General features: G+C 41.2%; 2 protein-coding genes across 5 annotated transcripts in view; one reads left to right on the forward strand and one right to left on the reverse strand.

Annotated features, from left to right (window-relative positions):
• MTOR (mechanistic target of rapamycin kinase) overlaps positions 1 to 14869 on the reverse strand; it is a 54322-nt gene that overhangs the window by 26231 nt on the left and 13222 nt on the right. For all 3 annotated transcript variants that reach the window (XM_065854924.2, XM_065854920.2, XM_065854922.2), the window contains 9 exons: positions 14773 to 14859; positions 14020 to 14187; positions 13677 to 13789; positions 13112 to 13274; positions 12763 to 12855; positions 11930 to 12076; positions 10993 to 11135; positions 10027 to 10189; positions 9741 to 9886 (listed from right to left, as the gene is read on the reverse strand). In XM_065854924.2, coding sequence (XP_065710996.1) covers positions 9741 to 9886; positions 10027 to 10189; positions 10993 to 11135; positions 11930 to 12076; positions 12763 to 12855; positions 13112 to 13274; positions 13677 to 13789; positions 14020 to 14187; positions 14773 to 14859 — 1223 coding nt within the window. The remainder of the gene's footprint in view (positions 1 to 9740; positions 9887 to 10026; positions 10190 to 10992; positions 11136 to 11929; positions 12077 to 12762; positions 12856 to 13111; positions 13275 to 13676; positions 13790 to 14019; positions 14188 to 14772; positions 14860 to 14869) is intronic.
• On the forward strand, positions 3541 to 9534 carry ANGPTL7 (angiopoietin like 7). Of its 2 annotated transcripts, none has more exons than XM_071798292.1 (5): positions 3541 to 4430; positions 5802 to 5905; positions 6243 to 6437; positions 7298 to 7496; positions 8393 to 9534. In XM_071798292.1, the coding sequence occupies exons 1-5, from the start codon at positions 4052 to 4054 to the stop codon at positions 8560 to 8562; spliced, it is 1047 nt and encodes a 348-aa protein (XP_071654393.1). In that variant the 5' UTR covers positions 3541 to 4051; the 3' UTR covers positions 8563 to 9534. The 2 variants fall into 2 exon arrangements, with proteins under 2 accessions (XP_071654393.1, XP_065711369.2); XM_065855297.2 differs by having other exon boundaries at positions 3542 to 4430; positions 5805 to 5905.

The raw sequence follows: 14869 nt of genomic DNA on the forward strand, positions 1-14869 counted from the left end.
TCACCTCTGCCTTATGAACCAGTGAAGGCAGAGAAGGAAAAAAACTTGCCAAGCAAAATATTTAGCAGAAGGAGGTGAAACACAGAGCCAGAGTCTTTGTGTTGGTTATGCAAAGAAACGACACATTAAATAAAAATCACATGATTGTAGGAAGTATCAGCGTCTTGTTTCTCACCTGTTCCTCTCACTTGTTCCTATTTAACTTCAGAGAGTTACAATAATTATTTGCAGTAGACAACAATTTTATTACACTTCACTAGGGATTTAGTTGTTACTGCAAAGCTATAGCTGAATGACTTTTAGAACATTTACGAGCATCTCCAAAGGCAGAGGAGCAGTTTTGCGCTTCCTGGGAGGGGAGGGCAGGATTTCACAGAGCTCTACAGCCTGGGCTCCTGCCTGCAAAGAGCTGCCGAGAACCTTTGCCGCCCCAGCGAGCACCAGGAATGCTGGATTCTACACATTTGCCGGATGCATATTAAGGGTTTTGCAATGACTGGCAACCAAATAAATAGCCATGGGGCACTGAGCTTTTCTTCTTGTCTCAGCTTCACGTACACCTGCCAGAACAGCTTCCCAGGGCAGGCAGTCATCTAAACCCACCTCTGCTCTAATCCGGCCCTGCAGGGACAAGAGATCTCTAGTTCTAATCAAGTAATACCAATCTACTTGAATTTGGTAACATCAACCAACATAGTAAGCATAAGGTACATAGTAACTGCAACCATATTTAGATTCAGTTCTTCCCACCACTTCAAACCTACATCGTTAACAAAGTCAGAAAGGATTTGCCTCATGACTTAAGGATTTCATCCTCCTAGCTACCATGTAGCAAATATTTCCACATATAAAATGCAATAGAGGGAAACCAGAGTGATAAATTTCAGACCAAATGATGCTCAATTTCTCTTTCAATTCTGAGGAAAAAGAAAAAATTGGACTAGGACCCAGTCAGTAATCACAGCACTAGTTTCTCCATAGCTATGCCCACAGTTATGTTTTTTCCAAAACATGACAGCATTCCAAATTCAAGCTGTAAGTACACCAGTACAGAAGAGCGGAAGAGTTTCCTACAGACTGTCAACTTCTACAGCTGATCTCATCTGGCAATGACGAGCATCAGTAGCTATTGCTGCCTAAGTGACTACACTCAGTTCTCCTTGCAACAGGGAAAGATTCATCTTCCAAATACTCATAAAGTAGTCAGATTCCATTAAGGCTAAGGTCTCTGCCAAGAGAGATCTGTCTGCTGAAATCTCTCTTAATGCTTCCTCAAAAGTTATGACAGATGGGAAGATTTGTTCTCTTTTCCATTCCTGCATAGCATCTCTGTTGTGACCCCTTAAGCAGAGCACAGTGAGAGAATAAAGAAGTATTATCTCCATTTTAAAACAGGTAAATCAAAGTAGGCAAAAAAAAAAGATGACTTGCACTAGAATACACAAGTCAGAGGCTGAACCCAAAATAAAACCACGGCTGTCTAAATTGTAGTTAAATATTCCAGTTTAGAGAGGAGATTCACAGGCCTTCCTGCGCAGTGTTCTAACATCTGTGTGCAAAGAGAGAGTTCGGCTGATTCCTAGATCCTTGCAGAATCTGTATCAAGATGGAATGCACGAATCTACAAGTGGGTCCCCTCTTCCACATCTGTCTCTCATGATGTGAGGGTGAAATTCAGACTGTATAAGACAAACAGAAAAGTTACGGGGAGTGAGTGCAGCAGCACAACGAAGACCTATGCAACACGATGTGGGGGTGTTTGCAGGGTGGCTTTTTGGAGCTGAGAAACCAGAGTCTGGCCTGCCCTATTCTGTGTTCCAACTTTGACAAAAACATGTTTCTCATCACAGGAAGCCTGAGAAGAATTTGCCCCTGGGAATGACAGAAGCTCCAGCTGGAAGAGGGCTCAGACAGGATTACAGGCAGAACAAAAAGGTCAGGCTCTCATCCGTGTGCACTGGCACTTTCTAGTCTGAAGTCTCAAAAAGCAATTTTGCTAGGGAAGGTTTCTGGAATGTCCATGACAAAAATGTGACTGAAGCCTCCCGTCTGCTGCGCAGGTACTTTAATACTGCTCAGTACTTTAATCAAACCATACTTGCAGATCTCTGGCAATGTCTCAGGTCACCAATACCACACAGGAGCCTCACCAGCTGATACTCCAGACTACAGTGATTTCTGCCCAATGTACAACACCTGGACAGTCACCCACAGAGGAACTCGAGACACTCACATGGCTTGTTTGGAGATGTCTAACTCCAACCTCCTCCAAAAGATCCCTCTTCCTACTCCAAGAAAGCTCAGGTTTATGAAACATCTGCGTTCACATTCCACCCCTTCAGTGCTTTGATGCTTTCATCTTAAATCTTTGCACCCCATAAGGTATCTCATTCCTGTTGTGCAGAAAACTATTAGCCAGCTGTGGTGAAAATAGAGGCAGAAATAAAGCATCCAGCAACAAGTGTAACAAAGCTAAGGAGGAAGAGAAACTGCACCAAGACAACATTGTGCTTCTTATTTCTCTAAAAGTGGATGTCAGATCAGCAAGATCTAATCTTTTCTAATTAAGCAGAAATCCTGCAGCCACTTTGGATCAGCAAAAGCAGCCTAGATGTTATAGCCACTCTCAGTTGGGTTTGTCCTCGTTTTGTTTGTAAAAGAAGCATAACTAGCTTTCTTTTGTTTTCCTGGACACCAAGAAGCTTTAATGGCATTTACCCCAGAAACAGATACATGAGCCATTTACTCCTTTATTTGCACCTTATCTCTGCCAGTTACCACAATCAGAAACTTTGCAGGAAGATGCAAGAACCCATACGTCTGGTAATTATAGAGCAGCTGGCCTGTGGAGAAACAACTTATTGTAAGGAGCTAGAAAAAAAAGCTGCAGACCTTTTGCAAAAGGCTGCACCACTGCTGAAACAGTTCTGCTTTGGAATCAAACCACCATAACCAGCTTGAACTATAAAAGGAGACTGGAAGTCACTGTCTTAGCCAGATGATACTTGACCTATACTCTGAATGTTTAAAGACTTACACTTACCTACATTTTATATTTAAATTATCCACAGATTTTCCTCTCTTAACCTGTTAATAAACCAGCCTCCATAATACTGGAGTTAGATGGATCATGTTGCCTGTAAAAAATACACCTCTTGTCAATTTTCAGTAGATTGTCTATCAGCATTACTTTACATCCTTTCACTTGTTCACTACAAGCAAACACAGGCCTGGGTTTTGACTTATGTATTATGTTTTGCAGACTGCTTTCCATCCCACCCTCAGGCATTCTGTCTCTAAAAAGAGCAGCACGAAATTCTACTAAACAAATAGTGCAGAGATACCGGAGTCCAGAGAGAAAAGGATTAGACGCTGAACTGAGGAATTTGCTGAAATATTACCTAAATTAACACATGCTGCAAGCATAGAGTTACCTCCTACTTCTGGGGAATATATTAGAAGGGACTTGTTGCAGTGAGGGCTGGCTACCTGCTAGGCAGTCACCTCCCCTGGGCTTTAGAAACTCACCCTATTTGGGCAGCCTTTCCACATTCTGGACTTCTAATGATCTTATGTTATTGAAGTGCCAGAAGTAGTCACCAAGAGGGCTACAATCCAACAGGCAATAATTGCTGGAAAATCTCCTCATTTCCAAGCCTTCTCCCACACCCCTTCAAGACAGACGTGAGTGAAGTCTCTCCTGCTCTCCTCAGCCTCTCCTGGCTGAAACTTGTTCCAATTTCACCCTGTAAACACCTGATGTGAACAGATGAACTGGGAGGGGCCGGAAAGCTCTTCATGGCTCCAGGGGGCTGGAGGTAAACAGAAAAATAGTATATAAGATGCTCTGAGACAGACTTGCAATGTGCACAGACTGACAGGAAGGGTCTGGAAAAAAAAAAAGAAACAAGCTACTTCTTCAGGCTCCACCTTCAGAGAGTCACTTCATTGGAAGAAAGCGAGGTACCAGTTTGCTGGAGCACTTGCAGAAACTTTCATCCCTACCCCAGCTGCATTCAGCTGGAAGTTTTTTCTGTTGCTGTAAGCAAAAATGCCAGCAAGATCCACCGCTCAGCTGGCATGGCTCTGCATCGTCACCGTGTCTGTGGCAATCCACCCAGCGCTGCTGCAGAAGCCTCCGAAAAGGAGAATGATCAACGGGAACGCGCAGTCCAAGGTGACAGGCTGCTGCGATGAGATGAAGGAGCTCAAGCTGCAAGTGGCCAACCTGAGCAGGATGCTGCAGGAGCTGAGCAAGAAGCAGGAAGGTGACTGGGTGAACGTGGTGATGCAGGTGATGGAGCTGGAAGGGAGCACCAAGCAGATGGAGTCCCGCCTCATCGACGCCGAGAGCAAATACTCCGAAATGAACAACCAGATCGATATCATGCAACTCCAGGCAGCTCAGACAGTCACGCAAACTTCAGCTGGTAAGAAGGGAGTCACCAAGCTCTCAGATAAACCTCTTAATGCATGATATGAACTAACAACTAGTTCTTAATGCTGGCATGTGCCACTAATGTGATTAGCAAGGATGCATACTGAATACTTCTGCAGGCAGGTGATCCTAGTTTGAAATCTGTCAAAAGTCCAAAGATCCAGCTGCACTTTAATGTCTGTATGTCTGTTATCAGGGAGTGGAAAAAGTAGACAGGTACTGCATTCATACAGTGAAGAACTCAGTCTTTTATTTCATTTCTGAGCATTACAGTACCAATCCAAAAAGAAAGGGAGCTGGCTCCATCAGGAATGGCTCTGGCAGAAACATCCTCCGAGGTCACAGTGCTGACAGGGGATTAGGAGTTGGTAAAACAATTAGAAATGCTCTCCAAGCATTACTGGAGATTTGTAATTGTATCTTTATGACTATCTCTGAACCAGAGTCAAAGAGTGATCTGTTATTTGAATGGTAATTCTCAAATATTCAAGGCTGAGATGAGGCAAGATGCAAACTGTGATATAAGCCCGGCCAGAGCACAGTTAAATTGTTCAAAATTCTCTTCCCTGAGGGGAAGATTTCACTGCGCACAGTGATTGCACAGGCCTGTACTAAACATGGAATGCAGGTGCATTTTGTAGGTCAGCTACCTGCAAAGCTGCTTCTAGACGAGGGTGTCATTTTTGTTGGCTTTTCTCTTAACGTGAAATTCACTGCAACAAGATTAAACCTTCCTTAAGAAGAGACCGCTGTTGTCTGGGATGATTTGGTTTCTCAAAAGACTGTTGTTAGGATTTTTTTTTAAATGCAAAGGAAAAACTTCTCAATCTGCTTAGTAAATTCTTCTCACAAAAAGCTCCACGCAGCTAGTTTTGCCAAACCACTGTTTACAGTAGGTCTTAAGCAAAAATTTTACTATAATAAATCTCTTCGGAGGTGTAGTGCAGGTTTGGAAAAAATACAACATATAGAAGGAACTGGCGCCAAAGGTACTTAAAACATATGTGTCTCATCTCACCAGGTAAGAGACATTTAGTCTGTACTAAACCGAAAACTGTCAGAATGGATAAAGCCTCGCTCCAGCTAGTTTATCTCTGAAAAATACCTGGGCGTTTTACCTCCGACACAGGGAGGAGGCTTCAGTGACTGACACACTGCAGCTAAAAGCACTGTGAAGAGAAAGCAGAGATGTCCCCTTTTCCAGTGCATGCATAGATCTAAACGAAACCACTTCAGGAAAGCATCAGACCTGTGGGAAGTTGTCTTCACTTAATCATTCCTTGTACTATGAACTTTACAGAAAAACACTGATGGGGGAGTTGTTCTTGCTGTTCAGATTCTTACCTTCTGGTTCTGATTCAAGTAGATGCTGTCTATGACTGCTCCTCACTTTACCAGAAGAACTACCGAATCTCTGGTGTTTACAAGCTACCTCCTGACGAATTTTTGGGGAGTCCAGATCTGGAGGTAAGGATGTCAAGTACACTATGTATATGGACATGTTTTTTCAAATATAATCAAGAAATACTTATCTACCACAGAGATTAAAAGAGTGCATACTGAGTTACGACACCCTGCACTTTGAGGTTTGCTTACAGAAAGATGCTGATTCAAGAGAGGAAAGAATGCACATTTAAGGGAGAAAACAGAAAAAGGGTTCATGTTATAATTTTTTTCCATGACTTAAAGAAAATAGGAATTTCTTCAAGTTTTGAAATCTGGAACAATGTCCTGTCTTGCGTTAAAAGAATTGAACATTTCTAGTTCCACTGACAAGTAAACACTGTATTTTTTCCTGTTCTAGGTGTTCTGTGACATGGAGACAGATGGTGGTGGCTGGACTGTCATCCAAAGACGCAAAGTTGGTTTGACATCTTTCAATAGGGACTGGAAACAATACAGGGATGGATTTGGCAATATTCGGGGAGACTTTTGGCTGGGAAATGAAAATATCTACCGACTTTCAAGACGTCCCACTGTTCTGCGAGTGGAGTTGGAGGTAATGAATAAGCTCTCAATTTCAGCAGCAAAAGGTTTTTTGTACAACGTGATTCTCTAGTAGCAGCTACTGTCTCCTATCTCTAAAGGAGGTCCAAAGAATTTGCATATTTTAATTACAGGAAAAGGAGATAGGATGGTGCTAGTGATACATTCAAGGACAAGACAGAATCACATTCTCCAGCATGCAAAGTCAGTAGGACGACCGTCTGTCTGGATACAGATGATGCATTAAGGGATGCATGGGGCTCTAGAGGATCCTGCAGAACCCACTGCAGACAGAGATCAAACCGCTGATCACCTCAGATTGAAAGATTAACACAGATAAAGGTTCAAAGACTCTGAGTCTTCTCCTTTTGCAGCACCTCTTTCCAGCTTCTGTTCCAAAGAGTTTGCATTGTATTACCCCAAAACAATTTCTACAGCCTTCTAAAGGCTTGGTTTGACTTGGACTAGTTGATAGCTGGTACAATAGCCTTGAGGGATGGGATATGTGTAATGGAAAAAGCGAGCTGAAAGGCTTTGTATCTAAAAATCACTCTGTCAGAGAAGCAAAAAATTACTTGAGGCAGCACACTATGAGACAAGGATGCTGAATGCAAGAGCTGCACACTGGGTTTCCATACATATTGTTTAATACCAGTGCACATAAGACTTGGAAATATGATGCTTTGTTCTGGAAAGTCTCTTTGCCTTAACATAGAAGTTTCTGTAGTTTGTGTCTGAGACAAAAAACAAAAGCAAAAACCAATAAAAAATCTGAGGCTGAGAGATATATACACGCAGTGTACATAGCCATAGATGGAGTCTTTTCATAACTATTCTAATAGGACGTATTTCTTGTTCACCATTCTGTGGCAGGACTGGGAAGGTAACATACGCTATGCACAATACAAGCAATTCATGCTGAGCAACGAAATAAACAGCTATCGTCTTTTTGTGGGGAACTACACTGGCAACACGGGCCGTGATTCCTTAAGGTACCACAACAACACAGCCTTCAGCACGAAGGACAAGGACAACGACAAGTGCGTGGATGACTGTGCCCAGTTCCGTAAAGGTAAAACACACGTAAACACCTTCCTGTCCCGAGAGCTGTGATTTGTAGGGAACTCAGGGCTTGCTCTTTCCAGGTAACTAGTAAGTAGCATCTGGATGGTAAATCCAGGGAGATGTGACCAATAAACACTTTTCGGCTATGTGGGAAAGCTGATTTACACAAAGCCAGAGTGTACATTACAGACATCAGTACTCTTCTATATCTAGAAGTACTATACGTAGTACTATATCTAGAAGTTTTTTATTTTTCTTATATTTTTGTGAGATTTCAAGTTCCAGTATTAGGGACTTGTAATTATTGCCCTATATTATTATCCTACATGCACCTCAAGGTTCAGCCTGGCTTCTAATCTTTATCCTCGCTCCATTAAGAGCCTCTCATGAGGTTACTCTCTTCATTCAACTTATTATCTTTATAAGAGACAATTGTCTTCACTGCATCTTTATTTTTAGTTTCCTCATTGTGTCCTCATGTGATACACAAATAAAATTGTTAATACCAGTCTCAATAAACAGGATAGCTTACTTGCAGAGTCCAGAAACCTTTTATACACCATAAGATGGCCAACCTAAGAACCCAAATTCATTTCCTATGCTACTCTCAGAGTCAGAGAAAGAAACATGTCAAGGAAATAGTCTAAGAGGAATGGGCAACTAAATGAAAAGCTACCAGACTAATTTGGCCATCTAATTGTAAAGCTTTTACATATTTAGTATATGTGTTAAGTTTTGAATTTACCTGCAATCCCAGCTATTAGGGCTATAAACTCCAGGGATTAAATACTACGTTCTGGTCACTCTCCTCAAGAAAGAGCAATAATTCTTATCATTAATACTAAACTTACCTGTTTTAAGTACATGGCTCACCAGGAATCTATTAATTTGTTTTCTGAAAAGGTGGATATTGGTACAATTGCTGCACAGATTCCAACCTGAACGGGGTTTACTACCGCAAAGGAGAACACACCAAGAATATGGATGGCATTACCTGGTACGGATGGCACGGATCAACCTATTCCCTGAAGAGAGTTGAAATGAAGATCCGGCCAGAGGATTTCAAACCATAGAGGGAACCAATATTTGATTGTAAAGCTACACGATGCCACTGCACAGAATGTGGGCAAAGGACAGCTCAAAATCAGCCAAATAATTGTTCATTTCATCTAATACGTGCAACAGCTGCATGCCGGCTCTGTACACACACAGACATGGAGGCACACTGAGCACCGGCCACAGCCACCAGCGTTATCAGGGCTCCAACTTATTTCCTCCTCTTAAGGCTCTTTCCAAAGGGAAAAATACCACGTTAGAATAGGTTAGAACAAAATGCACTTACAGCACCTTCAGAAAAACTACTGGTGTATTTCCACTAGCATTGTGACTAGTGGGTTGCCTTAGTATCAACCAGCTAGGCAGGGACTGAGAAAAGAATGCCTCCTTCAGCATGTCCACTAAGCATTGCTGAGTAAACTCCTTCCAAGAGGGACTCAAATCACAAAAATGACACACATTTCAAACCTGAGGAATCCATCACAAGTGTCCTCGATGCACCTTTCTTTAGTGTATAGTAAGCAGCTTACCTTCCCACAGAGAGGAAAAAAAGCAGCTCAAAAATCCTGGATTAATTAGTCCTGCCCAGGTTCTCTCTTGAAGCTGTACTGCCATCTCCTGCTGCTGCCTCAAACAAGCGCCCCCAGAGGATGCACCCAGCAGACAGAAACCCCGGAGGAAGGACTTGTCCTGTATGCTCTCTGATGCTTATTCCTACCCACAGATCACCTAAAGGTTTATTATGTTGGAAAAGATAGTTATAGTTAATATATCTATTTTTGTTCACCTTAAAGAGAGTTTGAATCGGATTTAAATTGTTGAGTCTTGTGTAAAATGGGAGATAAAGGTGTCTTGGGAATTACCTTACATATGTTTGACTATTCATGCTGTAAATTTCAACTGTGTGGAACTAGAATTGGAACTATTTTAACTGTGGTCTACAAAATGGATTTTTAAAGGTTTCTAAACTTCTTAATTTCTAATAAATTGTCTTTCATTTTTAATCCTGCTTTACTTCAAGTCTTTGCTTCTTAACTTGTTTTCTGATATAAAGAAACAGCTGCACACGTGATTGAGGCCAAGATAGGGAATACACTCAAGTCTATATTTTCTTCAGAAAAACAAGAGATGACAACAGATGGGTTCTGATTGGGTACTGATGCAAGAGCAGAAATCTCAGCAGTTGTGGTCCTACCTGATGAGAGACTCCAGAATGGCCGGGGTGGGACCCTTTTGAAATTCCAGCTCCTTGTAGTGAAGGGCCTTGGCATATGCTCGACATTTTGCAGCTCTTTCCCCCAGGAGGACAATGCCATTATCGTCTCTCAATGGCAGTGGACCCTGGGTAGAAGCAGATACATAAAAAGTGGGATGGGTATTAACAAGAAGAAAGTATTTGTGAACTTGTCACACCCTTTCCATAAACTAAACATCAGCCACCTAAACAGAATTGGAAAAGAGTAGCCTAACAGCATCTCTACCTTGTCACTGTGTTCCATGAATTCTGCCAAGTTCAGCAGCGTCTGGGTGACTTCTGCGATGTCCTGAGAAGTCAGCGCCAATTCAATGCTTCTGATCAGCTCATCCTGCTGGTCTTCATTCAGTTCAGACCAGCATGAAACGAAAGCAGCATTGAAGAGATCTCTGAGGAGCAAAAAAAGAGAGTAAGAGGTGGGGATTCATTACTCATATCCACTATTCATGAAAAACAGTCTATTTCAAGTGTATTTCACAGTGTAGTTGCCTTCTTATTCAGAGAAAGAGAGGTACAAAATGCATTTATATGTCTACCCACAATAAATAGCAATTAGCTTTCATCAAGCTACCTTCTGTAGATGAGATACTATAGGAGTAGAACTATTGTACTATCATATGCTAGCAAGTGTTTTAGGCTAGACCAAACTTTTCACAGCAGCAAGGATGCTCTTCTGCTATGAAGAACAAAACATGGGAACAAAATTAAACCAGGAGTGAACACTTTTCTAACAGCAATAGTCAGATGCGTGTGAACGAAGATGACAAATGTATATCATCAAGAAGAGATAAGCAGGTAATTGCTTACAGAAACTCAAAGTTTCTCCAGATATACTGGTTGAAAATGAAAAAAAGTGCTGTGGCATATTCCACTTAGAGGCATTTTTATTCACCCACAGTAGATCCTCAAAACTATTTCATACTCTGCTGTTTTTCCAACTTCATTTTTATGTGCCTTATGTTATTTGTAGACTAATACGCAGAATTCCATGGAATGATTTTGTGCACATCAAGGAGCAGCCAGCTGGGAAGGGTGGAAATGAAATCAAGTTGCCAGCTATTTGATTTGTCCCAAAGCAGGAAACATCTCTATTTATGGAACCTAAGAGCTTTTAAGTAACTTTCTTTTTCCTTATAATATCTGGCTTGCATCTGCAATTTCAAGTCATCTGAAAAAAACAGAATTACTCTACCGAGCCATGGGATTATACGCCTGAGCCAGGGCCCAGCATGAGCGCAAGGACGGCGAGGAAGAATCTTTCAGCAGCTCCAAGCTCAGTCTCCTTAACCATTCCAACCAGTCATCTTTGGAAACTCTTCTTGCCGCTCCCCAGGCCTGCAGTACAAAGCAAGACAATTCAACTACCAACTGTAGCACTATCCAAAAGCAGAAGAAATCCATCAGCAGGCAGCATTACTTCTTTATAGCTATAAGTCATGTTGCTGAGATTCCCTTTTCAATTCCCTGAAATCTATTACCTTTACCAGACAATTTGCAGTACTTCAGCCTCATTACTAAGAAATATTCCCTAAATGTATTCCTGTCATGACATGCCATGTATTTAACATGAATAATCCTTTTTCTAAAAAAAAAAATACAAGAGCTGAAAGCCACTGTTGAAATATCAGCTTAAATACTTAATGCATTTAGAATTACATTTTTGAGCCCAGCATTTTCAAACCAATCCATCCTACTACCGAACTGAGCACTACATGCATTTGCTGTTCAAATTACTTAGTGCTTAGCTATTAAGTTCTATATAGGCTTCAAGAGAATATAGCACTAAGATACAAGAGAAGTGACTGATATAGATAGAGGCTCTGAAACAGATGCCTCTAGAAGCTACAGACTATTCCTTGTTCATCTTTCACATAACAAGAGCATCAAGATTACTTCACAGCCACTAAGAGCCTGATAACCCAGTTGCTCCTATGTCTAAAGTTGCTTAGCACCTTCCAATTTTAAAGAGAGGTCAATGTAGCATCTGAGACTCAGTTCTGTACAGAACAGGCAACAGAAGAGAGATGTAAATAAATGTGGTTTAGATGCACTGGATTAACTCCTTAGATGTGACACAATAGCTCCTCCCTTCAGTAGCAAACTCATGCTGTGCAGCGCTCCGGTCTCACCTTCTGCAGGTTGATGGTGCTAACATGTAACTTCTTCATGGGACCTGTTTCCACAGGACCACTGGCCAAAGTTTCTCCCTGGTTACTTCTCAACATCCTGTGCTGATAAATCAAGGGATCCTCTTCTTCATCAGCAAGAGTATAGCCCTGCAGTAAAGAGCTTACAATGAAGATCACACCCACACTTACAAAAGGAATTTTCTACAAGCCAAATGGATGATAAAGTCAGAGCAGTATCCAATCTTACAGCAAAACTTGCTAAGCAAACAGTGTTTCATTATATGATTATACCTTAAAAAACAGAGGACTCAAATTATATCCCTTTTCAAGGTAACTCTAAAGAAATCTTATCTCCTAGTATTAAAAGTCAAAATAATACACCTTAAAACAAGTACTCTTTCCTATTTGACTCACTAGTAAGGCAAGAACAGCAGTGTGCTGCTTGTTCCACACTCAAATTGCAAAGCAATTACTGAGTTTTTGAAATGTGGGATATAGTATAGAAAATACAGGATAAAAAGGTCTTCTTAAGTCCTGAAACTGTGGAAAAAATAGGATAAGTCTACATTTAAGAACTACTGAGAAAAAAGTAATGACATTGACTACAAGTTTAAGTTCTTACCTAGAACTTGCAGTGATTTTTCTGTAGGAAATAATTGATACTTGTTGACACTAATTTTCCCAATGCAATCTCACACACTTCACACACAAATTGAGCAACAACCATTCGTCATGTTACGAGTAACTCAGTTTCCAGTTACATCTGTTTCAACATCAAAACATCCTCAAAGTGCCCTTATGCAAACAACTCACCTATATACTTGTCAACTCACCTTTACAATTCTGCAGATAAGAACATCATAGCGTTGATGGTTAATTCTGTGTCGCACCAGAACTTTGTTCACCATCGGGATAAAAATCTGGTACTGTAGAGGGGAATGCATCAACAGCCAGTTACTCAGTCTCACCAAGAGCAGAAAAATGCCACCTTTGTTTCATTCATCTTACAAGAAACCAATTCTGAAAGTTTGATTCCAACTAACTTCTAATTCCAGAAACAACAAAGAAGAAAAATCTATTTTCTTTAAAAACCAGAATGAATGCATTACAAACTTTAAAGCCTCGATCTTTGGGACAGTCTCTCCTCCTTTTATGAGCTTTCAAGCCTAAGAAGAATATTACCTTCTTTCCCAGCTGGAACACCAGAGAGGAGAGGGTGTCCATTGCAGTTGTTCGTAGCTCAGGGCTCTGATCTAGTGTTCGCACTATGGGATGAATAATCCGTGAAGCGTAGTCAGTGAAATCCAGGGACTCTGTCAAGCGGTCCACTGTTTCTAGAGCAGCTCTAAAGTCAGAGCAGAAAGAAGGGAGGACTTATCTCTTGTGGTGTAAGACAGGAGAAATGAGATTTAAAAAAATACATCAGTAATTCATGGTCAGTCCCAGGCATCAACAGTTACAGGAAAAAAAGGCTCTATTAATGCAAGCTGTCCTGCAAGTACTAGCTGCAAGTTGCAGTGACCAACATACTGGCATGTGAAAACCAGAAAGTAACAGTCTATAACCAAGAAAAGCTAATAACAGTGCTCTGACATCCAACAAAAATAACCTTCCAAAATGATTTAACAGAGAGAAAATCTATGGAAGGAACTAAGCAGTATTTCACTTCTACAAGTGGCTAAAGCAGCCACTGCAGAACTTGGATCCCACAGGCAAAATAAGAGACTGCAAAGCCACCAACACCTACTTGCGAGCCACGACTGGGACATCTGGGGCATCAAACAGTTTTACAATGGGAGGTAGTAACAAATGAAGGTAGTCGTCCAGGTTAGCTCCAAAGAGCTGGATCGCATTCAATAGCTGGAGGGAAAAAATGACCCAATGTGAATCAAAACCATTAAAGAGATGCATTTTAAATACGTCAGTGAAAAGTGCCCTTTAAACAAAGTATTGTCTGTGTCATTTCACACCAAGGCACTGCTGAACTACAGTTGCAACACAGCACGAAACCCCACTGGAGCACAAGACGTTAGGCATCACCTGTCTCGGCAACAGCCAAACCAACCCAGCTGCCGCAGCTTCCCGCTCACCTTGACAGAGACGATGCGGCTCTGACTATTGTCATGCATGAAGACCCGTAACATGTGAGGAATGAGCTGAGGCAGATAAAGCTTGAATTCACCTCCTAGAGCTACCACGATTTGCTCGATAAGTAGGATAATTGTGCTCTGTATGGAGTTGTTCATGACCCAGAAATCCTACAAAAGAAAAGAAAAAAAATTAAACAGTTCTTCATCTAAGCTGTACCAATTACAAGAAAAGCAAGCTGTAGGAGATGGTCTTTGAATAAATTCAAGATCACAGGGAAGGACTATACTTCCCTTATAGACTGAGATAAATTGGCAGTTTTGATCTGTTTTCAAAACACTCTCCCTCTCCAGTATATTTATAGCTGCTAAAACCAGCCTCTAAGCAGCTGATTTTTCCTAATCCTTCTAAGTGTTTGCAAACAGTAAGTGAAAATGTAGTGAAATGCCACCTACTTATGAACTCCAAACACCTCTTGCTAAAACTAGTTTTCCGAAAGCAAAAAGTGCACAAAATACAACCACTCAAAAGAACTCAGACACCAGCAGAACCTAGGAGCTGCTCTTATGGCAGTTACTAGTAATAGTGTATATTAGTGTTTCAAATACATGTTATTTCAAAACACAATTATTACTTCAAATACATGGAATAATGCTCTCCATATGAGTTTATGAAGTAACTGATAGTTTTGATAATGAGAGAAAAGCTATCCATCTTTTCGGACAATAAAATGCTGGCTTGAAGATTCTACTCACTCTCATCAGGGTGACAATTTCATCCATGTAGGGCCGAATATGACTTCTCACAAAGGACACCAACATCCCCAGCTGCTGGAACAGGAACTGGAAGGAA

Source organism: Patagioenas fasciata, chromosome 23, assembly GCF_037038585.1.
Source record: "Patagioenas fasciata isolate bPatFas1 chromosome 23, bPatFas1.hap1, whole genome shotgun sequence".
NCBI classification, from domain to species: domain Eukaryota; kingdom Metazoa; phylum Chordata; class Aves; order Columbiformes; family Columbidae; genus Patagioenas; species Patagioenas fasciata.

Bases quoted from the DNA above. Each gene is read 5' to 3' on its own strand.
- ANGPTL7 (XM_071798292.1), top strand. From the start codon at position 4,052: ATGCCAGCAAGATCCACCGCTCAGCTGGCATGGCTCTGCATCGTCACC. The intron at 5,906-6,242 runs GTAAGGATGTCA...TTCCTGTTCTAG, and splicing joins TGGGGAGTCCAGATCTGGAG to GTGTTCTGTGACATGGAGAC. The intron at 7,497-8,392 runs GTAAAACACACG...TTTTCTGAAAAG, and splicing joins CTGTGCCCAGTTCCGTAAAG to GTGGATATTGGTACAATTGC.